Source organism: Taeniopygia guttata, chromosome 6 (assembly GCF_048771995.1).
Source record: "Taeniopygia guttata chromosome 6, bTaeGut7.mat, whole genome shotgun sequence".
NCBI classification, from domain to species: Eukaryota; Metazoa; Chordata; class Aves; order Passeriformes; family Estrildidae; genus Taeniopygia; species Taeniopygia guttata.
The window spans coordinates 29,310,714-29,338,689 of NC_133031.1; the positions used below are offsets into that span (position 1 = coordinate 29,310,714).

Consider the following 27,976-nt stretch of genomic DNA (forward strand, 5'->3'; position numbering starts at 1 on the left):
AGAAAATTACTCCTACCCTGGGACACTGACCCTCTTTACCAAGGGAAAGGAAAAGGGATGAAATGAGTTAGGAGAGTCAAAGAAAAGCACAATGCTGAAAAAATAGCTAGGATGTGGATTCCCCACTTCAAGACTAAACTGAATTTCTGAAAAGTTGTGCAGAAATCTGTAGAGCCTAAAGTTCTTGCTTATATCTAGTACACTGTGAAATAAAATCAGCCTATTGCTAGAACTGACTTGCTTCTTTTACAGGTGAAGCCTGTAGTTCCAGAGTCATCAGCTGAAAGAACAGAGGTGCTCAAATGAGCTCACACAGTGCAATTAAAATCCTGTCATGTCTGGAGTCAAAAAAGACCAAAGCTCACCTGCTCCAGGGCTAGGCCACTTGTAGATACAGCTCCAAAAGATTTCAGAAACTGAATCACAGACATCAAGCTCCTCTGGACACAAGAATGTCTGACAGTGGCCATAAGTCACTTCACCTTTCTATCATCCAAACCCATTTTATAGCTAGGAGTGCAAAACTAGCAGGAGTTTGGGGATGGCTACTGCTAATCAAATCAGTATCTTCAAACACGGCAGAAAACACGTTCATTCTTACCAAGGGGTGCACTGATTGCACACCAGAACAGCATGAAAGCAGGGTGATTAAACTGGGTGGAAATACAACCATAGAACTGCAGCTATTTAGTGACACAAGTTCAAACCTGGTCAGCTACTACTCAGAGATGTCCAGAGTTCCAGAAGCCTTGCAGCTTGGCACAGAGGAGGCTGAGATTCAATGCAAAAGCTGCAGTGTGGGCAGGCTCCACATCTACCTGGGGAAACACTTGTCCCAAATGACTGTTCAGAGTAACCAGAGAGAAGCAGCAAAGAGGACTCAGAAAGTTTGGTACAACACTCTGAGAGGTCAGTGTGGGCAGTCTTGTATCCACATGATCCCTTCACCTCAATTGTCACTGATATCCAGTGCTGAACATACAGGCAATGCAGGAAAACATTTGAGCAGGATACAGCTACAAAATGGGAAATTCCCACAAAACAAGGGCACATTACATTCACTGCATGCACTCAAACCAGTAGAACCTGATGATTTTAGAACAATGAAGCATAAAAAGTCACGAACTACTTAAGAAAAAAAACACATTAATAATCTATTCAGTAAGAGGCATATCATAAGAATATGCGAGAAAAAACAACTGGTTATTCTTAACAGAAAACAGAGATTCAAACAATTCTAAACCCGGGCTTCAGATCTAAATGTAGAATCTTTTTGGAAAAAAAATATTAAAAATAGATTGTAGCCCTATATCCTTTTAGAAAATTAATTTTAGGTGAGGAAAATTCAGTACATGCAGTTTGTTAATAACATTTTATGTGATGCCACAAAGGAAACTATGAGTGTATTTGGAGATGATGGGAAAATTACAGGTGAACAGGGAATTGAAGGGAAATACAAGAGGTTCTGCCAAAGAGGGACGTGCAAGATGAAGGGCAACAGAAACCTGCGAGCCTTGTGGCAGCAGTGCTGGGTTTGGGACGGAAGACGAGAGGGGATGGATGGAGGGGAGCGGAGGCTCCGGGGCTGTGCAGAGAACACGGGTGGGGATGGCTGGAGAGGAGCTGAGGTTCCGAGGCAGTACAGAGAACACGGGTGGGGATGGCTGGAGAGGAGCAGACGCTCCGGGGCGGTGCAGTGCCCGGAGCTCCGGGAACCCCGAACCTCCCGTCCCCGTTTGCCGGGCAGGGCGCGGCTCCTGCCCGGTCCCTGCGGGAGCATCCCAGCATCCCATCCCATCCCACCGGGACCCAGCAGCGAGAACGGGGCTGCGAAAGGGGCCCGAGGCTGGGGAGGAGCAGGGATGGAGCTGGAGGGGCCGAGCACGGAGCCGGCGAGGCTCAGCAGGACCCGGTGGCTCCGCAGCTCCCCGCAGGAGGGGCAGCCAGGCGGGTCGGGCTCCTCTGTTCCTCCAGGAACAATCCACAGGACCGCGGGACGGAGAGGGAATGGCCTCAAGAGGCAGCGGTGGAGGTTTAGATTGGATATTAGGCACGATTTCCTCACTGAAAGGATTGTCAAACACTCGAATAGGCTGCCCACGGCAGTGGTGGAGTCACCATCGCTGGAGGGATTTAAAATCCGTGGTACTTGAGGACGCAGTTTAGTGATGGGCTTGGCAGTGCTGTGTTGATGATCTTAGAGGTAATTCCCACCTCACATTCCACGGTTCTGTGAATGCCAGCGTGACTTTTGCCCCAGGCCCATCAGCAGTTGTGCCCGAGGACCAGAGGAGCTGGTTTGTGGCACTCTCTGTTCAGAGGTACCTGCCCAGACCCGTTCTGCTGGCGGCCAAGTCGTATTTAAGATCTGACAGACTCAGTACTTACACTCAGAATTCACCTAAAATTGTGGCCACCACCTGAGGATGGCAAATGGCCTCCATACATCAGTTCTACTTTGAGTTTTTGAGGAAAATACAGACAGATCAATAGATCGATAGATACTGATGGTCTAAGTGATTCTGGCTGTTTCACAAAAGATCAGCAGGAACATTCGATCTACAATCAGGCAAAGTGCAGTTTTATTTCAACCTTGTGATCTGAATAAACCAAAGAAATTTATTTAAAAAGCTGCACATACCTCTGATTTAAAGCACCCCCTGAAATATGCACAGCTCCATTTAGCTGCAACAAAGAGCCAACTACTCTGCCATGCAAAGTGAATTTTATTAACTTGATTCAGAGTCTGTCACTCACTTTCAAACATCTTACATGTACCTATAATATATGTCATGGTTAATCCATTTGATGGACTGTGTTTGTGCTTCTCTGATGAACCCTTGGCAATTTGCCTGCCAGTGCACATCCTTTACAACAACCTCTTGGGGCCCAAATTAGCAAAAAGGCTTTATATAGCTTGCTTTATTAATAAGTAAGTAAAGAAATAAAGGCTACAAACTGTTTCTCTGTTTCTGCTGTCTATTTAGGTTAGCAAGGCTGCAGGCACCGATTTTTCAGTGTGTAAATGGTGCTTGGTACAATGGCCATCATTCACCCCAGCCTTCCTGGGCTTCCCAGTGCAAATCTAATAATATAAAGGCTTTTTTTAGAGCAAGATTCACCTTATCTATCAGTACTTGCACAAAAGATAAGTATCTCCACACTAAATCATTAAAGCTTTCTCTCCAATTAACATTAAAAGCTATGCATAGACAATTTATCAGCCTTGTAATATACCTTTTAGGATAATGAAACTTTTTATCACCTTTTTTTCCTTCCTCAAAATGAAATCTTACCACATTACCAAAAAGTTATTATTCTTCCCCAATTTTCTGTAATGAGTTCTTAAATTCACATGGCAAACTTTTCATGTTAAGTATAGTTCTGGTAATCAAAATCCAGATCTTTAACGAAGCCTGCAATTATCAGTTTCATGACTAAAGCTATTTCTCCCTTCAGCAACTGACGTTTTCAGACTTTAATGCAGGGAATAAGAACATACCATATAGCAGTCTATAGTAAAAGATTAAAACAAGGAGCAAAGGGAAAAGCATTTTATGTTTAATTCTCACCATCACTCTACAGCAAGTGGGAAAAAAAAAAAAAAAACCAAAAACAATTGTAAGGATCAAGGCAAGGTTGGCACATTTTTGGCCATGGCCAGTGGTCCCACGCTCTGCTCAGACAAAGCACTACCACAGAGCACAGCCAGACAGGCTCTTGAGGTGGGCTGGCTGCAAAGGAAGCATCTGGGCAGCATTTTCACACTGTGAGCCTTCAGTGTCTTCACCTGCTGGGCAAGTTCTCTCTCACGTATCATCCACAAAGTCCCCATGACCTTGTGAGTCAGGGTTCCTTCAGGCATAAAGCACAATTTCACTGCATGGGGCCTAGAGTGGATGCAACCAAACAAGCCAAAAAGGGCAGTACTGAGAAAACCACTGCCTTCATGGATCAGGTTAGTGTCAAGGAAAGGACAATGGCTTGGAAATTCTTTTTTTTTTTTTAATAATCTCTTGACCTTGATCATGTTCATAATAATAAAGTGAAATTACTGCTTAGAAGGAAAGACATATCTAAAGCAATACAGCTGCAAATGAAGATAGCTCTGGATTAGGAGGGGCTCAGGAAATGTATCACCATCTTTTTGGAATTCTGGACTTAGTAAGATCTACAAATATTACTGGGTTTGCAACAAGAGACACCAGGGCCCTTCTAGCAGATATCACAGCACCCTACAAGGCAGGAGGCCAGGTCACTTTTTATTTTTTACCTCAAATGCACGCCATCTGTAGCATGATTAAGTACATCTTGGGGAATATTCCAAGCACAGGGCACTTCCAGAGCTTTTCCCACATCAGACCAGGAAGGTCATTCCAGACTCAGGTGTGCTCCCAGACAATGCAGACAGCAATTTTAGCCACAAGCCTGTCATGAAAAATCACTGGACACAAACCAGATTCTGCAGTGCCCTACTAATAAAACACAGCTCTCCCCTCTCCACAAGAATTCCCTGGAAATTAGTTAATTAACGAATGAGAAAGAACATAATCACAAAATTGTAAGGTATCCTTATCCCTACAAATTTGTCAGCATATTTATCACTGTTTCCTGTCACCACATACAAAGATCATGTCTTTAGTGCAGTTAGTTTAATTTACAAGCTCAAAAATAATGTCTCACCTCTATTGATATTTCTAGAAGTTATTTTTGCCTTAAAACGTCACCATGTGGATCTGTGAGGCACATTACACATAACAGCTTGAGGCTTTTATCTGCCTAAACAACCAAATAATGGTGTTAGAAAAGTGTCTCTTCTGCTCCCAAGCATGTCCAGAAGCAAATCACACAAAGAAAACGAGTGACCCAGTTCAGCAATGTAAATAAATACATGTCACCTCACTGGCTTTCAAAGTGTAGCTGAAATAACGTTCAGCTTCTGCAGCTTCAGACAGCAAAGTCCATAAATATTCCCTATGATTAACAGGAGCAGATAAAGAGGCAGGGTGCTGGTTTTGGCTGGGGGAGAGTTCTGACAGTCAGATCACTGCAGGGGTGAACTGACAGAGGTCACTCCAAAGGCCAGCTTCTCATAGCTGAGGCTTTGCTAGGGAATCCTAAGAGCTGTATTTCAGGTATCTGCATGGCTTCAAGCAGCAGCTCAGCAAGAGGCACTAAGGAAAGACTAATGACCTACAATGAAATCAGCATCACCAGAGTGTGCAAACTAGTCTCAAACCCAGAAATAATCCCCTTACATTTGCCTAAGAAAGCCATCTGGGTATTTTCAATTTCTTCCTAAAAGAATCTGTCTGCTTCACCTGTGCAAGTTATTTAAAAAGTTTATTAAAGCTGTATTAATTTAATTCATAAGACATTTTCCTATAACTGTACCAATGAGACAAAGATGACCTGCTTTTGCAGTTTGATGCTTTTCATGTTTCTTTTTTGGAAACAAGCACCACAATGCCTTTGAAAACATGGACACATAAGACATGCAGATGAGTCTGAGGATCCAGCAGCCCTCACACTGTGAAACAGCTGGAAAGGACTTTTCAGTCCTCAAAACCTTTCCATTTCTCTACAGATGTTTATAATGAGAGTAAAGCAACACATCTTTCCAATCCAACCTGGATGATTAATAAACTGATGCAACAGCAACACTGCAGCTGCATTTGCCAAGTTATCATCCTGAGGACCATAATTAACACAGAGGAAGTTCCAGTGGGAATCAGGCTTGAATGACATCAGTCCTAACAATTAAAAGCTTCTGAAGTTTTTATGGCACTTCAGAGCAGCTTCTTCTTCTCTGAGCCACCCTTCAGTTCTGCCAAATGCCTCTTGGAGGCAGCTAAGGCTCAGTTTGTTTTCACTAGACTCCAGGATCATTCTGGCCAGCAGAAACCTCTGACCTAAGGTTTTGCTTCTGAAGTAACAGTGCCTCGATTATGCTTCCCCTTTATCCCCATTTCTTTCATGTAAGCAATGAAAGCACAAGAGGAAAGTGCACAACTGAAACAGCAATTGGGGCAGATTTCTCCCTTCAGCCTGCCCTTTGGATTTTATCCTGGTGAGTTCTGCAGTTCAAGAGGCAAGAAGCCATAAAGCTGTCTGACTATACTTAGCTTTACCCCAGTGCAGTTTTGGCTTTCTTCTGCCCTCTCTAAAACTTCATGGCTCTGAGCTGTGGATATTCACAACCCAAGCACCAGACTGAAGCAGTTATATTAACATAATGGATTTTAATATTTTTATCTAGTGGAGATATTCCCATTCCCAGCCTTGATGCACTGACCCCGTGTGCAAGATTTCCCAGTTCCTCCCAGAGACATCAGTCTGCCCACAGACAGCAGCTCCTAATGGGGCAACACAGTTCTCTCTCCTCTGAAACAAATGCAAAGAGAGGACATCCTTGATCTTTTATTGCCTAAGTGTTTCTGGTGCAATGATCTACTTGCAGCTGACATTTGAAATTTGAAGCTGCAGATGGGATTTGAAGGTCATCCAAACACAGCTTTAAACCTGCTCTATTTTGCTCCCTAACGTAGCCTCCATGCAAATCTCTGGTTGTAAGTTATCCTTAGCAGGTTCTTTTCCTCCAAGTTGATCATCTGTTATATCAATTTGTGACTGGGTGGATAAAAGTAAAAATACTTTCACAGAGATTTTCCTAATTATGTCTCCATTTAAAACAGTAAATGTGGAAAACTCAATTTTGTATTTTGACTTACTGTGTTCAAAGAAAAAATAAAATCTCTTTTTCCCTATAACCACATGACACTTCAATATAAATAGACTTATATAATGAAATGCTGTGGTTAAATATCTGTTGTATCTTTTCAGGAAAGTGTATTTGAGTTACTGTAACATTCCCTAGGATACTAAGTGGACTTAAAAGAATTTGTATTTCTAATTCAGAAGTGTAGGTTTTTATACCTATCTACAACTGAGCAAAAAGACTACCTATGTGTTTGGATAAAAAACTGACTACAGTCCCATGCAAAGGATCAGCCCACATCTGTATGACACTTCAATCCTACTTAAGCCTGTTAAAAAGATCATTAACATTCTTCTTATACAAATAAGACCACACTATTCTGGATTAGGTAATGGGAGACACGCTTAGTGTGCTGCACTAAAGGACAGAGAAGGAACAACACAGCATTTCTAGGTTATGCTATCAGCTGTACTTTCTGCCCTCCTTGGATACACCAGCCTCTTCTTGTATACCGTCTCCCATGCCCTGGCCTGCACCTGCCCTCTTGGACCATGCAAACCACTGGGACCTGGAATGTTGAGCCCCAGAGCAGGAGAGAAGCTGCAGCACCGAGGAAAGGCTGAGCTGGCCTGTACTAAGCAGTGGAGCATCACAGAGCTGGGTCAGCTCTGACTGGCATCAGTGGCAACACAGACAAACTTCCTAACTGTGGCACTCTGAATGCCATTAAACACACTCTCAGCGACTCGCTGCGAAGACTTATTTATTTTAAATTACATACTTGCTTTTAGTAAAACACAAATTCAGGTTCACTTATCCCAAAAATCTAGTGATTCAAGAATTCACACAGCAAGCTCCAGTATGAATTTAAACCATGAGAGTAAATGTTGCCAGACAAGGCCTTGAGCCACCTCATTTGTGCCACATCCTCTGCAGGCAGTTCTGTTCACTGGACAGGCTTGACTCTTCACACTCAAAGGAAAAGGCCAACTTACAGGTGACAACAGATGGCTGTGATGGGGAGAGGCCATGCTCAAAATGTGTTCCATGACTGCTGTCTCAAATTATTTTCATTCCCCGACTTCCTGATTCCAGGGCATTTGCCATTACCCAGTCTGACAATACCATTTGTGATAGTACATGTAAGCCTCAGGAAATGCCTGCTGACCAGATACTTGACAATGGATTTCTCTAACAATAGGACAGGTGTCACTATGTTTTCTTATTGATTTTGTATGTGAACTACCTCTGGAATTCTTCACCTCCCATAATTTGCACTTCTTAACATTTCTCCCACAGCAAATCTGAAAATCCTGGAAATACCAGGGAGGTGACTTTGCAGAGCAGCTTCTGCAATGTCCCTGAACATTTCTCAGAGCAGCTGAAAAGCGAAGTTGTTTTGCAGCTCCTGACCCCACCATATGGCAGTGTTAAAACTCAGCCCTCAGATCATCTGCACAGTAATAGAAGCACCTGTGTCAAGTCAAGAATGGCTCTTTTGGACATCAGGAAAGGCAGAAAACCACAATGGGCAATAATTTTAATTATTAAAGAATCTGGTCACCAAATGAGGGAACACTGATTTAACAATGTTCCTTTACTGTATTGTGCATTAAAATCATTAATCATCAAAGCTCTGTCAAATGGACCAACCCAGCTGTTTGTGAGCAGCTGTCTTCAGCAGGGAAACCAAAAGGCCAAGAGGCAAGAAAGTCACCAGGTGTTAGCTAAACTATGTGTTAACAAAATTGAGGTAACACCTGACACTATATACATTTATAACCCTGCTGGTTTTCATTCTGTACAGCTATGCCACACATGGAGAAAATGTTCAGTGACAGGTTGGACAGCACACTGGGCAGCAATTTGCAAGAATGCAACCAAGAAGGATAGAGGAATTCTGAAATCAGTCTCAGGGGCTTGTCTAAAACCGTATCAAAGGCATACCCACGGCAGAAGTAGCCATATCCAAACCCCTATGGAGCCTGGGAAATAACAGCAGTTCAGTCATGATGATTGGGATTTCAGCTCAGCCTAGCCACCAGAATACACAGGCTCTTTGCTGGCCATCAAGCCACTGTGACTGCCCTGTACTGTTCCCCAAACTATCCCAATTAAAGGTGTTATGTCATGTGACATATGGCAAGTTACAATCACACCCCTGATGTGTAGACAGCAGCAACAGAAGGCTTTGATTCCTGCATTCCTGGACTTCAGCAACAGAAATGCAGCTCACACTCCTGTAATGGCACCATTCCCAGTCTCCTAATCAGACTCTGTCTTCAAGGAACCCCGACAGTCTCTTTCTGGCTCTATCAAAACACTCATGGGGACAACTTAGTAGAGGTAAAGCACTGTGAAAGTAATGCTGTGCATATATGGAGATACAACTGAAACACAGCATTGAGCTCAAATGGCTCAGCCCAACTCAAAATGAAGAATACAAGATTCTCTGGAGGCAGCAGATTGCAGACACAAGCCCATCGCTGCCTTGCTCCAGGAGGTACAAAAAGCACTTATGGGCTGTTCATGTGATCCAGAGAAAAGTTGGACATCACAGTCATCAAAGGAGGAAATCTCACCAACAATAATGTTGTGGAATACACATCTTTGTCCTGAAGTGTGTTGACAGCCTCATTTCCAAGGAAAAAAAGGGTATTGGTACACAAGGAGATTTGTCCAATATATCTAATGCCACTCTCTGTAGTCAGAACACAAAGTCAACTCACAAGCCAACAGTGAATCAACCAACCACCTAAAACCACTGTATTCACTAACTTCTGATTTTGGAGCCATCCCTTCTGGAAAAGCTGGGGCAGAGAGCTACAGGAACACAGTGCTTGGAGAGGTATCTGGGGAATAACATGTACCCTAAATGATGCCTAAATATACAGGCTCTGTCAGCACTAGCTCTGAGCCATTTGCAGGTCCCAAGTGCCCTACAGAGCATTACCAAGAGAGAAATACTTATTATTTGGTTTAACCAGGATAGAAACAAAACTGGAAATTATATGACTGGTGTGCAGCAATTTAACCCAGGCATCCAGGCATCTTCACATCAAGCTCCCTCAGGGCTGAAAAAACACCAAGGCATTTCTCAGTAACTTGAATAGCAGACAGCCACCTGACTGACCCAGTGCAACCCTAATGTAACTTTGCTAATTCCACTGTGCTGACTTTAGAGCTGGATCTGTCCCCTGGATGCTACATTGCTCCACTTCACACAGCTAACGTGTGTGACTAAAGCTCTGCTCAGCTCCAGATGGCCAAACGTCAAAGACATTGAAAAACAGCGATTGCCAAATCTCTGCTGGAAAAAAATATATACACATACAGAAGAAATCAAAGAGGGATCATGAATTCAGCATTTGAAAACCTAATGCAATGTGCTGTCCTCTGTTTTGTAGCTCAAGGTATTTACCTTGTAAAAGGTAATGAAAAGATGCAAAGGTCATGAAAACCTGCAATAAGTCCCTGCTCCTGGCTACTGAACAGCATCTCAGCTCTCTTCACCCTGCTGACAGTGTTTATGTCCTCTAAGACAAAAAGCCACCATGCTCTAGATTAGGGGTAAGACCTCCATGCTCCTACTGGCACACGAGCAATTCCAAAGACGCATTAAACCTAAATAACAACAATATTCAGATACTCCATGTTCTTCAAAGAAAATAAGGCATGGCTACAAAGCCAAATATGCACTACACAAAAAAGGGGTTGCCTGTGGTTTAGTCAACTGGATAAAAGCATCTCTATACAATTTGGGGAGTTCCTCGTGGTTTTAGCAGTTCTCCAGTATGCCAGGATGGAAAGAGAATCCATTGGAGCTACTCAGTTCAATGCAGTGTTTAGCCTGGAGAGAGGAAAGGAGAGAGGGAGGAAGGGACAGCAATATTTTGATTAATATACAGAAATGGAACTCATTAAGAGTAGGATCAATTTCCAAATTTTATACAAGTTCTCTTCTCTGCACTAACCTACATCTGACATCAGTCATAACACTCCAGAAACAGCTTAAAGTAATTTTCACACCTTCCTTCTAGGACATCATGTCCTAGATCAGATAAAGCAGATTCTATATGAAATACAGATTTTTACCTAGACTCCTGTAACTGCCAGGATGAATGATTCCCCAAAGATCACAATGCCCACTGTCGTCCTTTCAAACAGGGGAATGCTTATTCAGCTTCATGTAGCTTATGAATCACTGCATACAATTAACATTACTTTAAACATGCCACAGTATAACTACCTTCAATATCAGCTGAATTTTGTAATAACTATACATCCCTGAGGCTTTCTGTTCTGCTCACATATATATAATGAATGTGCAAACTCCCCTTGTTTTGAAGCCTCCAAAACAGAGGTTCAGACTGAACACACCTAAAGAAAACTGCATGTCCCCTAGCACAGAACCTGTGTAGTAACAGGGTGCTGGGTTTGGCTGGGGTAGATTTCATTTCCTCAAGGTATCCAGCAGGAGACCATCCTTTGGATTTGGCCTGGAAGCAGCGTTGATAACAAAGAGATGTTTTAATTATTGCTGAGCAGTGCCCATACAGAGTCAAAGCCCTTTCTGCTCCTCACCCCACCCCACCAGTGAGCAGCCAGGGGGTGCACAAGGAGCTGGGAGGGGACACAGCCAGGACAGCTGAGCCCATCATGCTCAGCACAGAAAGCCAAGGGAAGAAGAAGGTGGGGGCAGATGCTTGGCGTGGTGGTGGGATGCCTTCCCAAATCCCCACTGTGCATGACAGAACCCTGCTTCCCTGGGGATGGCTGAACACCTGCCTGCCCAGGGAAAACACTGAATAATTCCTTGATTTGCTTCACTTGTGTGCGTGGCTTTTGCTTTCCCTACTAAACTGTCTTTATCTCAACCCACAAGTTTTCTCACTCTCTCTCTTCCGACTCTCTTCCCATCCCACTCGGAAGGCAGCGAGGGAGTGGCTGAGTGGGGATGAGCTGGGGTTAAACCACAGCAATTACAAACTGCAAATGATGAAATGGCCTTAAAAAGGCTGTGTGCCTCGTCCTGCCTGCAGGCAACTGTCCCTACAACCAGTCCTATGCTCCTTATCTTCCTCTGCTTCATACCACACCAAAGATCTGACCAATTCCTCTCTCTGACTGGCACAAATCTGGAATTGTTCTGTTGGCCTCCACAGTTACTTCAGATTTACACAACCAAAGAGAATACAGCTTGTCTTCCAAGAGTTCCACCACCAAAAATTACTTTTTGCCAATATATTCTTTACCTTTAAAATAAGCATTGCAGTTTCTAAACAGTCATTCTGGCAATAAACAGATCAGAAATAAAAGACATGCTTATTATTTTTTGTACCACTTAGGAAAAATCAAATTGCTGTGTCTGCCTCACCCTCTGATACTGCAGAATATGTTCAAATGTAAGCACAGTACTGCTGGACATTTTCAGAATGGGAAAAAAACCATTTTAGAAAATTTTTTAACTTCCAGTTCCTAGTGGAAAATGAATTTGATACCAAACATTTGTAGTTGTCCCAAGACCAACTCTTAGGAACAGAATGTTACAAAACCCATAAATACCGGTGGTAATTAATGCTGGACAGAATGAAAAGATGAATTAAAGATTTCCTACTGGATTATTTTGCATTACAGAAATTAAGGAGGGTGGGGCAGAAAATCAAACTTAATAGAGTCCAAAAACTATTTCAGTCCATGATGAGTATTGTTTCTGGAATTCAATCAGGGAAAGAAACATCAATTTATGTTTTCCTAAGGACTCCATACTTTAAAGAAATTCTGAGTAGGCATAGTAACATGAACTATAAACGCAGAAATGCTCTCCCATGGTGGTGCCAAAACATTACTTTTTATCCTAGAATTTGGAAAAATCTCAGACAAATAACATTTATTGCTGGAAATCAGAAAATGAGAACACACAAAGTAAACTGAGCTTTCCAGCCAGCATGAAGGAAGACAGATTCTGTATACAACTGTTAAATTTGGAATTGTTAATAACATTACTTGTGTTTAGGCAGCAGCAGTGATTCCTGCGGACTTTATTTTCTCTTTCTGCTATTTTTTCTGCCTCCCCAATTTCATTTACATGAAGTATATTTTGTAAACAGAAAAACTACTGTTACACTCATGGCAACACTTTTGATCAGTTTTGCCTGCAGGTGTGGGTGCCTTTAGACAAGTCAGAAATCCAAAGTACATAGTAATTTACCCATTCCTGATGAGTTAACACTGGGTTAACATCTGTTAACATCTGCTGAGTTAGCATCTGTTGGCATATTTTCTAATTTCTTTACATGCCTCAGCTCATGGGCTTTCCTCATTGCCCTAGGAAAACTCCTCATACTTCTGCCTGAAACAACAACTTGCAGTGCAATGAAAGCATTAGTAGGAAAAAATTAGGTATGTATTAAAATTCAAGAAGATCCTACTTTTAAGTAGACTCTATAATTCAGGAGGACAGAAACACACCAGATCTGGAGCTGTTGAGTCTCACTTAAGATTAGTCCTTTGTTAGGAAACATGGAAACGTGGCACCTAACTTAGTTTTATGTTTTTCCCCCCAAAAGTCATATGCTTGCACACGTGCTCCCCACTCCCTTTCCAGGACCTATGCTCGTGTGATACTGCTAGAGAAGCATAACTTCATAAACCTAATTGCTTAAAAATAGCATCTGGCAGAGCACCAGCTCCTAGATCAGTCTGTGAAGCGTTCAGAGGTTTTAGGCAGCAGAGAATCTTACCTCAGGCTATTACATTCCAATACTTCCCTCCACTCCCTTCAGAAGATCACTAAAATATTTGCAGCAATTCCAAGGACAGTTGCTCCAGCACACACTCCCCTTGACAGACCACTGGGCTACTTGGGAGGCCCAAAAAATAAAGAAATAAATTGTGTTTGGTGTCGTTTTTACACCAGAGCCCTTACAACTCCTTTCTGTAACTCTCTAAATGTTCTCTATTTCCATTTCTTTTAATCTTTTTTAGATTCAGGGCCATTCTGTCTGTTTCAGTTCTGCTTCTGTACCAGCTTAAAGAAGGATTTGCACACACACTCTCTTGCCTTAAATATGTTTATTTTGCTCACCATTCTCAGGTGAGCTCTTCCACTCTCCACAGCTCATGAGATCTCCTTCATCCACTGCTCTCATGGCTTCTTAGCCTCCAGAGGAGGCCTAAAATCAACTGCCATTTGAGTTTAAATTTTCAGCCATTTTCCTTATTGAATATATTGGGGTAGAAATTCAAAAGTTCCAAAGAAAGTCTGCAAGCTTTACTGTCACCTCTAATTCCAAATATTAAAAAATTCAAAAAGCCCGACATATAGTAAAAAATGCTAGATGGCTTTTTCTTCCAGAGGAAAGGGTAGGAAGCAAACTTAGTAAGGGTAGAAGGCTCAATCTTGATCTGTTTCCTTGGAAAACTGAGCCATAATCTAATAGCAACATACAGATCTCACTGGCTCTGTAAATTTGGAGGAAAGGTTCAGCTATGGAAGCCGAGTATCACAGAAAAAACATTTCATGTAACTCCACTAATCTTTCAGGAAGAGAAATGGTTTGTAAGAGAGCATGAACGAATCTCCTCCCTTCCTTCAAATGGCTGCACAGGTGGTTCCAGTTTCTTTAGCTGTTCTCACACAGCCTGCCCCTGGGGCTGCATGTGCACTGTCCCTGCACATGCACACAGCCACCAAGGGGATCTCTGCTGGGTCACCCCTTCCCTGCTGAGGTCACCCCTTAGCTCTGCCTGCCTGCTCCTGACCCACCCTCTCCTCTCCCAGCCATTCCCCTGGGCTGCAGCACCAACAACCTTTACTAAAAATACCTCCTGAGCATCATAAATAGCAAGATGGTAGGATTCTTAATCCCCCTTCAGGCACGCAGTCTTTTTGCTTTTGATAAATATGGAGTGGCAACAATGGACAGAGAATAAAATGCATCTCACAGTACTGGTCTGCTTGGCCTGTGCCTTGCAGAAAGGAAAAATGAGGACTCCCGGTATCCACAGATGCTATCAGCAGAGGACAAGAGAAAAAGGGGAAGATTGCTATTGTGAGAAGTCACACAAAGTCTCCCAAACCTAAATTTTGAACATTTTTAACTCAACAGGATTTCTTGGCCAAACCACAAGACCAGTGTTCCTAAAAAAAACCTCAGATCTGCAGAGTACCTGCGTCAAGCAGGGAGCCAGTCAGCAGGAAAACTCAAAGGAAGGGAAAGGTTGGCTCTTGCCCTGCTGAACTTTTGTACCACCACAAGCTGTACAGAACAAGCCAAATGCACAGTGCCAGGCCAGCCTGGCAGGAGGAAGAGCAAGATGCAGCCCTTTCATGCCCCTTGACTCCTGAAACACTTGGGCAAATGCTACAGGAACCTCTCTACACCCCTGCCACACCGATTTGAAAAATGGACTGAGGTCATGCTGTATCTGGAAATAATAAAAATAATAAAAAATATGTTTAAAAACCTAAAATCATTAAAAAAATGCTATTTGAGTTTAAGTTTTCAGCCATTTTCCTTATTGAATCTATTGCGGTAGAAATTCAAAAGTTCCAAAGAAAGTCTGCAAGCTTTGCTATCACCTCTAATTCCAAATATTCAAAAATTCAAAAATCCCGACATACAATAAAAAATAAAGCTTGACATACAATAAAAAATGCTAGATGTCTTTTTTGGGGTTTTTTTGTTTTTTGTTTTTTGGTTTTTTTTTTACATTCTCCTACAACTTTTAAAATAATAAAGCTAGAAGATTTTGCCCTTTCCAGCTGCAGCTCTAAGGCAAGGGCATCACAAGTGCTGTTTCCTGCATAAACATGTAGGAAAATATTTACTATGTTGCAAGCATGAAAACAAATATAGTATCACTGTGGCCACTATAATACAGTCACAGACAACGGCAAGTTAAAAAATTTCAATGGCATTTTCAGAAAGATAAAAATAAAGACATCGGTACTGGAATTTGTTGCAAATTAATCAAATAATACATGAACATAATTGGTTAACCAGAACCTTTTTCTTTGAAACATGAGACTCCAAATGTGCACTGCACATCTAAGTACACAAAATAGTTTTCTCATTCATCCCAAATATTAAAACATCTGGAAACAGAAAATAGAAAAAACTATTTATAGACATTTTTGGACAGAGATTACTTCAGGTCAAGTCCGAAAGCATCCTTAAGCTGCAATCATCAAAATCTTTTATCAGTGATTTTGGATTTAGCTAGTGTTACTAAGAGAGAAATATAACATAGGCTTTTTATAGCAGCTGCCAATTCAACAATGATCAAAGTTTTATTATTCTTCCTCAGATCAAAGTCTGGACTGAATAATTTTGGGATTATCTCCGGCTCATAAAGTAGAATAAACAGTTTTGGATAACCACATTTTTATATAACAATACAGTCTTCTTGCAACAAGTTTTGCTTTTATTTACATATGCCACAAGTTTTTAATGGATTGGATTATCATTCATTTATTTTATTGGCTTATGAGGACAATAAAAGAGAAATTTATACAGCAGCAGCAGCAGAAGGCCATAGAAACATTTAAATGGTGTCTTGTGCATCTACATTCATATACAGAAGACATTCATCAGAAGAGGTGAAACTAAGATTAGGAAAGTAAGGCTAGTCATACTTCCTGTGAGAGGTAACAGGTTTTACATCTCTGCTCATTATAAACCACTCAAGACATCTGGAGATCCCCTCTTGTGGGACAGAGGCATTCACACACACCTTGGCACAGCCTGTCCACCCCCCTCCAGCTGGGATAAGGAACATCCCAGATAGAGAAATCAGGATACTCACATTGTGTTGGCTTTAATTAGCAGGCAGAAAATATTGCTACATGGATAATACTCAGCACAATTCGTTTTGCAACTAAACTTAATTGTAAAGGTGCTTAGATTTGAGTTTCACTTGAGTGTGCTTTCAGTCAAGAAAAATAATGGTTAACATTCTGAGAAAACCATTGATTTCCACACTGTTTACCACAGGTTCAACTGTGTTCCTGTTCCATTGAACAAGGTGTTTACTGTTATCTTCAGTGACACAGCCAGCCTTAAATTCATCTCTTCTTTTACACCCTAATTCTATGAGTTTCATTCATCTTTCACAGTCCTTCTGGTAGTCAGCTCTCCCACAGGTGTTGATTAGGAGAAGCAGCATCCCAGGACACCAGAGAAAGCCATTACTTTGCCATAAATTGTTTTACAGGTTCTGTATGCAGGGCCAAGAGTGAGAGCTGGAACATCTTTTTCAGACTTGTTGTTATTACAGGCTTTTAGCTATGTTTCTTTATCATTAACTAGGTTTCAGCTCTTATATAACCTGGTTGTCTCCCAGACTTGCTAATGCCAAAAATAAACTGAAAGCTTTCATCACAAGTTAAAAGGAAACTGTAATTTGAACAGCAGTTTTGCTGACTTCTCTGTTGATCAAAGATGCCTCATACGAGCCTGATATAATAGAAACAAAATCAGATTTATAATAACAGTAATTAAAGCAGAATCCTTTCATTGAGTGAAATCTCACAGTCCTTACTTGTATAAGACTTACACTGGAGGAATAGATGAAATGAGAGCCCATTTATTAAGTTGAGATACCAGTTACAGCAAAGGGAATGGCAACTACTAAAAAAATGTTACCAAAACTGCTTCAGCTTCACACTTTTTATTAAAATGTGTCCATCTCTGCAACAACACATATGACCTGTTTTGCCATTCCAGAAACAGAATAAAATATATTTATTAGTAAGGATGCAGTAAAACAGAACATCTTATCATGCCCTCCCTGTAGAACCCTCTGTGCTATGACCACCCCTCTGACTGACCTCCAAAAGGAACATTTCTTAGTGCCATGGCAATAGGTTATCAGGAAAAAAGTCTGTAAGAAATAGAAAAATACGCTGTTGCCTTCATCAATGAACAGTAGCACGTACTGCAGTCGTCAGCATGCTCCAAAGAGAGCTAAGCACAGGTCTAAAGGCTTTAGAGAGTCTGAACCTCACAATTTGCTGGCTGGCTGGGACTGGTTTTCTTGTATCAGCCTCTAGATGAAACTGCAAGTACACCACAGGGGATAAAAGCACTTTTTGCTCACCTTTGAGAACATCACCTTCTCGATGTTCCCTATTTCACGCCGCTGTTCAGAGTGCCCTCAGTCACAGCTGCACAGAGCAGGCATCTCTCCATGCACTTCTCCCTGCAATCCCACCAGCACAGCAGGAAAATGCCAGCAGCCTCCTCTCTGCAGGCAGAGAACATACTGGTGCCACAAAACACTCTGGCTCATCACACTTTTTTCACACACCAATCTTTTTTACAATTATGAGACTAGATCCTCCTTCCACTTCAAAATGTGGCATTCAGAGGAGCAGAGTAATAGTTTTCAACGTGAAGTGCATATGATCTTTTCTATTCATGAAGAAATAACCCCAAGGATATGTAAGCTGGCCACAACAAGCTTTGCAGCAGCACAGAAGCCACCACAGGCTGCAGAACCCACACAAGAACTTGGGCAGGTAGTCAGAGGTAGCTCCCATTCAGCTCTCACTAAAGCTCTGCACTTTAACTCAAATACGTGCATGTGAACAGCAGGCACTACACTGTGGATGTGGCTGCATTTCATCAGTTACATGGAGCAAAATGAATCGCCAAAGCCCTAATTCTGGATTAAATTCTGGATTGCAAATAGAAAAAGCAGGATGTAAAACAGCCCCATCACACTGGTGTACTTTTTTGAGGCCTGTCTGGCCCAACCTTGTTTACAAACTAAGGATTTCTCTCTACAACATATGGGACTCTTATTTGGATGTGTGATTCTGAAATTTTATTTCTGAAAACATGACATAATAAAGGCTGAGAATTTAAAAAAAAATGCATGTCTCACAGTTTTTCTCTGCTATTGCTGTATCATGTTTAGGAGTTTTCTTTAGGTTTTAATGAAGAACAACACTTAATTATAAAGATACTTTTGCCTAAACAGTATGTAGTAAAAAAAAAAAAATAAAGGCTACTTGCTGGTATCAGAACTCACAGGCAAAAGTCTGCTTTCCACAGTGTGACTCTGCCTTAGCACTGCAAAACTAAGAAATACCACCCCAGTCATATGAACTAACCATGTGTGGCTTTCTTCAATTACTAACAGATTAGAATAAAAAATAATCTGTAATATTCAATTCAAACCTATTAAAAGAAAAAATAGAAATCCCCTTCTTGTTTTCAGAGACTGTGAAATGCATGAGGTCCTGGTGTTCTCCACTAAGAACAATTTTGCTGCTTTTCCTTCCATAAGCTGATGCTTATTTTCCTTCTTTGCAATTCCTTTCAAAACCATGCATCTAAAATAGACTCTACCTCATTGTCCCAGTTTCCTCTTGTTGTTGCCATTAGTCTATGCAACTTTTTCCATGCATTCAGGACTAATTTTCATTAATCTCAAAGCACAGACTAAGCTTTGTTGAGGGGAAAAAGAATGGGACCAGGCATCAAACCTTAAAAAGAGCTTAAAAGATATATTGCTGTTAAATCTGATACCTCTGTAAAATATTCCTCTTTCCCACTGAAACAAAAGCTCTACCAGGCCTAAAGACTTGGGTGCAGCTACTGGTTCTCATGTACAGACACACACTGCTTTCAGTGATTTGACAATCCAGGCGCTGATTCTGAGCTATTCAAGCCATTAAATTGAGGCTCAGACCCTAAAATCAGTAGTGCAAAAAGCATAAATCATTACATGTATTTAGAAGAAATAAAGAGAAAGTGCAGACAGGATTAAATAACAGCTTGAAGTCAGCACAGAAGAAATTCAGGGCAAAAGCTGAGGAGAGAAAAGCTCTCAGAGCCAGTTCCAAATTCTGCCCTGCACAGCTGGGTTGGCAGGACTGCAGACACAGCCTGCCTCAGGTAGGGCTGCAGAGCCCCAGAGCCTGCCAAAAACATGTTCCTTCAGGCTATGGAGCCTGCAAGCAAGGAAAATGGGGAAAATCACTAGCACTGGAAGCATTGAAACTACAATACTTAACTACCATAAGCATGCTAAAATGCTTCTGAAATGAAGGAAGTGTCCAGCCAGCTCACACTGCCCCAAGTCACTCAGCCTGAGAGCGTTTGGTAACAGCCGTGAAATAGTCACATCACAAATTAGGGACATCATGACATGCCTGAAAAAAATACCTCTGACAACAAGTAGAAAAACACAGCACTAGCTTTCAGAAAAGGATACAGCAGCCACCTCTTCAGTGGCTAGTTCCTTTAGATAACAGCTGTATTACCCTGAAAATCACAGACCATGATAAAACATTGACCAGAAGCTCCCAGCAGCAAGTTTTTAAGCAAAGACTTCAATCAAAACCATTGCTGCCAGCAACAGCAGCCATGTCTACAGACATCTGAGGAGAATGAGAAGATTTGGAAAAGAAGAATAAAGACTGTTGATGGTAAGAAATCAAAATTTAGTATGCAAAATTCTCATTGAAAAAATGATTATTTCTTCACATAGAAGTTCCCAGCTGTGAGTAGATCAACCAAGAAAAGTGCAGTGTCCAGGAAGAAAGAACTGCTACCAGAGCACAACATAATGAGTTGAAGTTTCTCATAACTCTATTATCAACTTGTGTAAGAACAAATGAGGAGTCTGAGAAGAGGCCCAGAAGGCAGAAATTCCCCTGTTCTAACCTGACCCTCAGACTCAGAGAAAAGAAAAAAAAAAAAAAAAAGCCCAGGACTTGTCTCACCTGTAAAGTAGGACTCTCTCTCACTACTGTCATGGTGATTTATTTGTCTGAAATGAGAAGTCTTTGATCTACATTTGTTTAAAAATCATGTAGGAAAAGACAAGAATTGTAGTATAAAATAAATTCTTAAATTAAACAACTCTACTTCTTTGACTGTTGAGCAGGCTAAAAACCGCACCTGCCTTCTCTACAATACCCACATTAGCAGCATCAGGGTAGCAGACTCCAGCTTGTTAAAACTGGACAGCTATAATATTTCTTCAACACTAGCTTTTGTCAAAATTCAGTTACTTTTTCACAAAAAAAACCCACACCAGTCTTGATAAACATCCCGTTTCACAGGTCTTCATTTTCCTGAAGTAGATGCTACTGGATTAAGTACATCTTCTGCTAATTGTTTCAACATTTGGGGAAAAAATTAGCAAAGATTTTTGTATTTGATCACACCAAACACTCCCATTTGTGCCTGATTACTCTAGCATAACTGAAGATTATAATAGTTAAAAATAGCCATTTTTCCATTAACTTAGACCTTCATGATAACAAGTCGTTTTGACAGTTTTTAAGCAGTGTGAGATAACATGCACAAGTAGGTCACAGTTATACTTGGCTTTAGAAAAATGTCTTTCATCCAGGGAATTTACAGTTCTTTGCAAACAAGCCCTTAGGTAAGCAACAATCTATAAGGCTTACTCCAACACCCAAATTCACTCATGTATGAGTCCTAACAGCAACTCCTTAACAACAGCTGAAAGTAGAATATTAAGCCTTTTGCAAACTGCAAAGCTAAAAAGCCTGACTGACGTCAATGGCAGCCCTCCACTGATCCCAACAGGCTGTAGAGCAGGACATGAAAGTGCCCTGGGAAGGACTCCAACTTGACAGGGAAGAGAAAAGTGATTTTTCAAAGTTTGTGTCAGCTTTGTTCAGTCACAAGATTTCCAAAACGATTATTTGTTAAAGCTTCTGGGAATATTTGTCTGTGCTGCTTCATCTGGCATTTGGTCAACACATCTGCTAAAGCCATACTACAAGGAAAGTGGTGGAAGAGTGCTAGAGACCTTCCATTTACATAACAACAATAGGTGAGAGACAGGTGTGCAGGACTGCAACCACAAGGTCTGTGAAGAGTGGAAGGAAAAAAGGAAGGTTTCAGGAAATTCATCTCAAAGGCACAGGTAAGACATTAGTCCCCACAGCAGCCCCTCTGAAAAACTTAGCTACCATTATTTCCTTTGTACAAGTAGGGAAGCATAAAATTTCTTAATCCAGAGTTCTGTTTAAGGCAAAATTATATGAATTTCTATTTTTAGTTATAATTTATGTATTGATTTATCATGCGTCAGAATTACAGTTACTATAAGGGTAGTTTTGGTTAAATAACAACAAGGAACTAGAGCAGGAGAGTTAAAAGGAATGGTCCAAAAGTCATGAGGTACTGCTGGATTTCGGGAGTTTCTTTTGTCATCTGTTGCAGTCAGTTCACTACACCATGCTGCCTCCTGGAGCAAAATAGATGAATAGAGAGCTGCACAGATTGAATACTGATAATGAGGTTTTTTACTACCCCTTGAATATTCTCAACAGTTTAGTAAGAAAAATGTCACAGGTGAATGTTTAACCCTTTTGCTATGCTAGTTATGCTTGGTATATAATCAACAGGCAGACAGCTCCAAGTGCTTGATGCATTCAGAATAATAATGATCACCTTTGGACATCTAACACCACATAAAATATTAACAATCAATATTCGCTGAGCTTGCAGACCATAATGATACCGTGGTTTTAATATGACTGCATATGCATAAGGTAATCTGCCTTCATGAAGCACAGGGTCCCTATCTGGCATTTAAACAAAGCCCTAACCCCATAAACATTCACTTCTTACTTGTGCTACAGTCTCCTGAGTAACCTCATGAAGACCTGTCATACACTTAAATATGTAAAAGTAAGTTTCTGTGTTGACTTTCAACAGCAGTAGGTTTTAAAATTATTAACAATGGCAATGGTCTATAATGTTTCATACACAAATAGCCTTTAGTCAGCACTGAATAAATCTATTTATTTACCTAGACTCACGTATTTTCCACATAAATCCACTTGTTTAACTTTAAAGGGATATATTGATAGAAATTAATATCTTCATCTGTTTCATGAATCATATTCACTACTTCCCTAAAGACCTATGGACTGTCTTACTTTTTGTCTCTCTCTCCAATTAATTACTTTGAAAAAACTAGATGGCACGAGAGGGACTGAGAAAAAATTCACTTTCCTTCTCTAGGCAGCTCTCCAGTAGAATTAAGCAGGCATCAAACATCATGTGCTGTGCAGATGAATGGGAAAGAGGGACAGTGGGGGAGAGGAAAGGGAAATATGGGCAGTAGAAATGTTCCCTGGCTTCCCATTCTGTATGGTTCAGTTTTTCTGAGTCATCTGCAAAGCTGAAATTGCAAAGTTTTTATGTCACTTTTTCATATCCAGGCACCCCTTCAATAACAAATCTGCTCCAGGTTATAAAGCTTTGCTGAGCGTTCCCCACAAGTACTAATGCAGCCTTAGCACAGCACTGATGCCCACAGACTTAGTGTTCTTCCAGAAATGGATTCTTTGGAGACCAATATAGTCCATTTCTCCCTAAAGCAAGAAATCTTCTGTTCCACGAAGAATTATGCCACTCTAACACCATTTATTATTTATATCTAAAATGGGTGTGATGCTTTAGGAGTATGGTCATAGCCACAAAATGTCGACAACCTTTTAGGAGTCACACGATGCCTTCAGTGTGCATGAAGCTCTTTTGGATGTCAACAGCAACCCAAGCAGATGAAAGAACTGGTCCATGCTGAGCAGTATTCATGAAGATGCAGAGAGATCGAGGTATGAACAAATAAGATGCATCCTTACATTCAGAGGTTTGTCAATTTGTAATATATAATTTTTATAAAGTATTTGTTTCAAGTCAGAGATAGCCAGGGAGTGGTTTCACTTGTCATTATTGTGAAGATAATTGTCTGTCTTCAGGAGATGCTTACAAGTATTTCTGCTTTGTTATGATAACATTCGGAAAATGCTTAACTTTATGTCTCCAGTCCTTTAATTTGTACTACGTATAATAAAAACCCTAAAGCATCAGTTTGGTGCCACACCTGTGCCAGTTTCTGATATTGGAAGCATAACTTTGAGACAAAATGAGATCTGCAATCAATGAGGCTGATCAGCTCATCTCCAGCCCAGAATGGGCAAACACACCACAGCCAGAATTTACACACAAATGCACGCAAAAGACAAAGGCTATTCAAGTTTAAGCCATAATGTAAAAAAATGCAAATCTGAAGTAAAACTCAAAACGTTAATTTCAAGCCAGATGCAAATGTCCATCAGAGGTACAAACCGACGACTGGGTTCACCACCACACCCTACCAGGAGCACTTGCGTTAGCAATGACAGGACAAGCCGGATGCCTCAGTGCGCCCATCAGCTCCAACCCACCACTGTTCCCCGAGCAGCAGCACTCGCCGAGGTCTGACCCCGCGCCCACCCTCACCACTGTGCTCCTTTCCCTGCACACATCCACACATTCCCACCGGCACTGAACGCCCACCGAGCCGCGCATCCCCGCGCCCCTACAGCCGCCCCCGGGCGCCGGGCAAGGCGGAACGGGATCCCCGCGCCCCCGGCAGGTGCGGCGGCTGCCCGGCCCCGGAGGATGCTCTGCGGCATCCAGCCCCGCACGGCCCCGCTGCGGAACGGTACCGGGCGGGCGACGGCCGGCGGGGGATCATCCCCTGGCCGCCCCCCGCCCCGAAATCGCCGGCGCAGCCTCGGGGTGCGGAGCAGCGCAGCGCGGCCGGGCGGCAAGGTCAGCGAGCCCGGCGCTGCCCCGGCGCGGCGGAGAACCCACCTCTGGCGGACATGGCTCAGGCTGGGGCTCGGCAGCCGCGGAACTGCTGCTGCTGCTGCTGCTGCTGCTGCTGCTGCTGCTGCTGCTGCTGCTGCTGCTGCTGCTGCTGCTGTTGCGGCGGCGGCACGGCCGCACCGCCCTGCGCCCTCCGCGCCGCGGCGGCCGATGCGGGGGGCGGCGGCCGCTGCTGGGCCGGGCCGGGGCGGGCGGGTCCGCGCCGCCGCCGCGCTCCGTGCGTGCCCTGCCCTGCCCTGCCCGGCTCTGCCCCCGCGGTGCGGGGCTGTGCGTGTCTCTGTGTGTGTGTGTGTGTGTGTGTGGATCTGCCTGTGCGTGTGCCGGCGCGGAGCGGAGCGGGGCGGGGCAGCGCCGGCGGCCGCAGCCGCTGCCGGGCGCGGTGACCGCGCGGGGAGCGGCGCTCGGGGGCGGCGGGGCGAGGTGCGGGGCGCGGTGCCGCAGAGGGCGACAGTCGGGGACAGCCGCGCCGCCGGCAAAAGCCACGAACGCCGAGGCAGAGCTCCAGCTCCTCGGAGCGCTGGATAGGCGTGTCTGCTCCCGGAGTCACTGGCAGCGCCGTGCGGCAGCGGCTCTGCTCGTTCGGGACCTGGCGCTGAAGTCTGGTGCGACTTGAAATTCACGCACCGAATAGCAAAGACGTACCTGCGTAACTGTATGTAAATTGTATATAAACACAGAATTTCTGCAAAGCAACATGGCGTTAACACACAGAAAAGAGCACTCGGCTTCTTCCTGGCACCTTAATAAAAGTAGCAAGCGACCAAATGCAACGCGCCAGGAAAACAAGATCAGTGTCTGGTGGACACCTTTACCCAGCCTCCAGCCTAGTGAAGCCAAATATTCACATGCCACACAAAAAAGAACACCCCTACACCACCAGATTATTAGATGGTGGCAAGAGTTAAGCAAATCAACAATCTAGTTTGTCAAGAATGACAGGCTAGAAGACCACATCAGAATAGTGCAGTTAAAACATTAGAGCAGACTTTTATCAATTTCAGAATGGGCAACTATGAACTCAGAACCAGAAAGCCCAATCTGTGATGTTCTACAAGGAGCCAACATGCAAACTGAATGACAGGAAAGACTGAATCACACTCCTCCACTCTGATCTACCATGCACTACACATCTTCATACTAGCAAGAAGCCTACACAATTTTTCTATCAAAAAAACCCCACAATTACCAGAATCATATCTGAGAGAGGTGGTAAAGATTGCATGATCACATGGCCACAGGTCAGGAATGGAAGCTGCTAGGAGCTGTAGCATGGTTTCTCACTGCTGAATGCAAGTGCAGCCCAGCCAGTGCCTCTGCTGTGCCAGGTCCAGCCTCTGGCACTGCTCACCTTCCCCCCCATGCCAGCCGAGTAGGGAAGACATTTGTGTAGGAAAGCATGGAAGCGGCAGCAGGATGGGCAGCACTCACATGTCTCCTCATCAGGGAATTCAGGCACAAAAAAATGAATTGGCACATGTGTTTGCCTGAATTTGTGCTCATGCTCACATGCTGCAAAGACTTTTAGCCACATCCAGCCCTGTTTGCCATGGATTACCTCGGTGTGCAATACATTTCAATTCAATCATATTCCTTATATAATTCTGTTTTCTTCCCCCTTGCAAATGTTTCTGAATCTGGCAGCAGGAATAAAATAAATCTAAAGTTTTTCTTCTCTCTCTAAAAATTTATGCTATTATCCTTAGCTGGTGATCTGATATCCCTTGACAAACAGTTCTTTTCCCTGATCCTTTTTTGAAATTAAAAGAAATTTTCACTTACAAATAACTCAAATTTTCTTTCTTGTCCAAAAGAGCCAAGGTTTTCCTCAGTCAATGTGTATGTATGACAGCATTTTGTATTTTTAATTAAGTCATTTCCTATTGACTTCCTCAGTGAGTTTCTGACTAGCACTATCACAGGTTCTCCCATGTGGTACTTAATGAATGGCTTTAAAAAGAAGGTTCAGGGACATGCACAAATTAGCTTTTTAATTAAGAACTTCCTTTCTTTATACTGCTAGGAAGTAGGAAGGGAAAGGCATTTGTACCTTGGGATTCTATAGAACACAAAGAGTTTATTCCGTTCCTTGTGTAAACTCTCTGTGGCAGAGAAGTTGAACAGACATGTTGGCCAGAGAATACAAAAATGGGTCAGATACAGCACTCATTTATTAAAGTGAGCTTTTTAGCTGGATTTCTTGAGTGCCTGAGGCTGATGGAGTTTTATTTTCCTGTCTGTCGCCTCCAGAATTTTCAGATTTGGATATGGAGAATTTCAATTCAGGTTGACTAAAAGGTATAATTCAGAACAAGTTCTACATCCCTATAAGTTTTGTAGTAATTAACACTTATGAAATAAAAATTAAAGGAGAAAAGCTGCAGTGGAGACAGTTCCCAGTTCTGGAGGCCATGTCTTCATTAGCCACAAGTACCAGTTGGGCAATCTGCATGTGGGCAGCTAGGTCAGCTCCTGAGGTTTTTGTCTGAGATCCTGTCCGTATCTAGGGAATGTGGAAGGAAGCTCAAGAGGGTAGAAAAGGAAGGCACAGAGAAGTGAGACACCATGATCATTATTTTACAGGTGAAGTGGAGTCAGAGAAGATGGACAAGCCAATCCAAGGCTTGCTCACTCCCTCTTCTCTCAGTCCAACCCATGTGCTCCTGCTTCCCTCACTGCAGCGCTGGCTTGAGCCTCATGGTATTACTTTAGCTCATTAATTAACAAAGAGTTGCTCACTTTCTGTATCCAAATTCCCTACATTTGCTGTCTGAACCAAAGGCTCAGATCAACACTGGAACATGACTGAAGGCAAGTGCAGAACTGCACAGCCAGGAAGGGTGAGGAACCATTAGAGGCAACAGAGAAGATCCTTTTTAGCAGCAGCAGCTGTTGAGCTGTTTGATTGAGCCATTTCCTGACTACTTTAGGAGTCCATTAAGGAGCAGTGATTGACATTGTTTTATTTCAGGCATCTACCTGAGGCTTCTGAATTAGTCAGCTGGGAAGTAGGATCCTATCACCTGCATTTTGCTATTGACTGTACAGACTAAGCTTCTAACTCATGGTGTAAAAAAATCCAGTAAGGTAATTTTTTTTAATGTGTTCAGGCTTCAAGAGATCCAAACGAGCACCTCATGATTTTTTAGAGATGGCCAAATATTAATATATTTTACCAAACAATAGGTGTTTCCAAGTCCTGTCTCAATGCCCTTGAGGAGCTAAGTGTTTTGTCCAAGGTCACAGGGAAAATCTATGTCAGAGCAAAGCACCGAACTTGCATCTTCAAAGAAAAGTATCCCAAATACTGGCCTGTGTTCTCTGTGCAGCATACCTTGCTGTCACTTAGCCTTTGCGTGAATAGAAACAAGAAAGTTCTCCTTTAATCACTTTGGAACCAGTTTGTGTCTATAAAGTAGGATAGTAGTTTTAAAAGTAATTAACACCCATCAGTGGTATGTAAATCTACTTTTTTTTCCATGAAAATCAGCACACAATGACAGAGGGAATTAAAAAAAAAAAAAACAACCAAAAAAAAACCCCAACAAACCACCAAAAAAACCCACCCCAAAACCAGGTGAAAATCAGCATTGCATCTTTGTCT

The 27,976-nt window shown here is 42.5% G+C and overlaps 1 protein-coding gene across 2 annotated transcripts in view; it reads right to left on the reverse strand.

The window, feature by feature from the left end:
- The window catches only part of ABLIM1 (actin binding LIM protein 1), a 190,992-nt gene extending 165,409 nt beyond the window's left edge, over window positions 1–25,583 (reverse strand). The window contains exon 1 of one of the 2 annotated variants that reach the window (XM_072931284.1): window positions 25,562–25,583. Coding sequence is in view for 1 of the 2 variants with exons in the window: in XM_072931287.1 (XP_072787388.1) it covers window positions 24,361–24,373 (13 nt within the window). In the remaining variant the exon portion in view is untranslated. Of the gene's footprint in view, window positions 1–24,360; window positions 24,896–25,561 lie in introns of those variants that run through there. The other variant, XM_072931287.1, reaches the window with a different exon arrangement.
- Window positions 25,584–27,976: the final 2,393 nt, after the last annotated feature.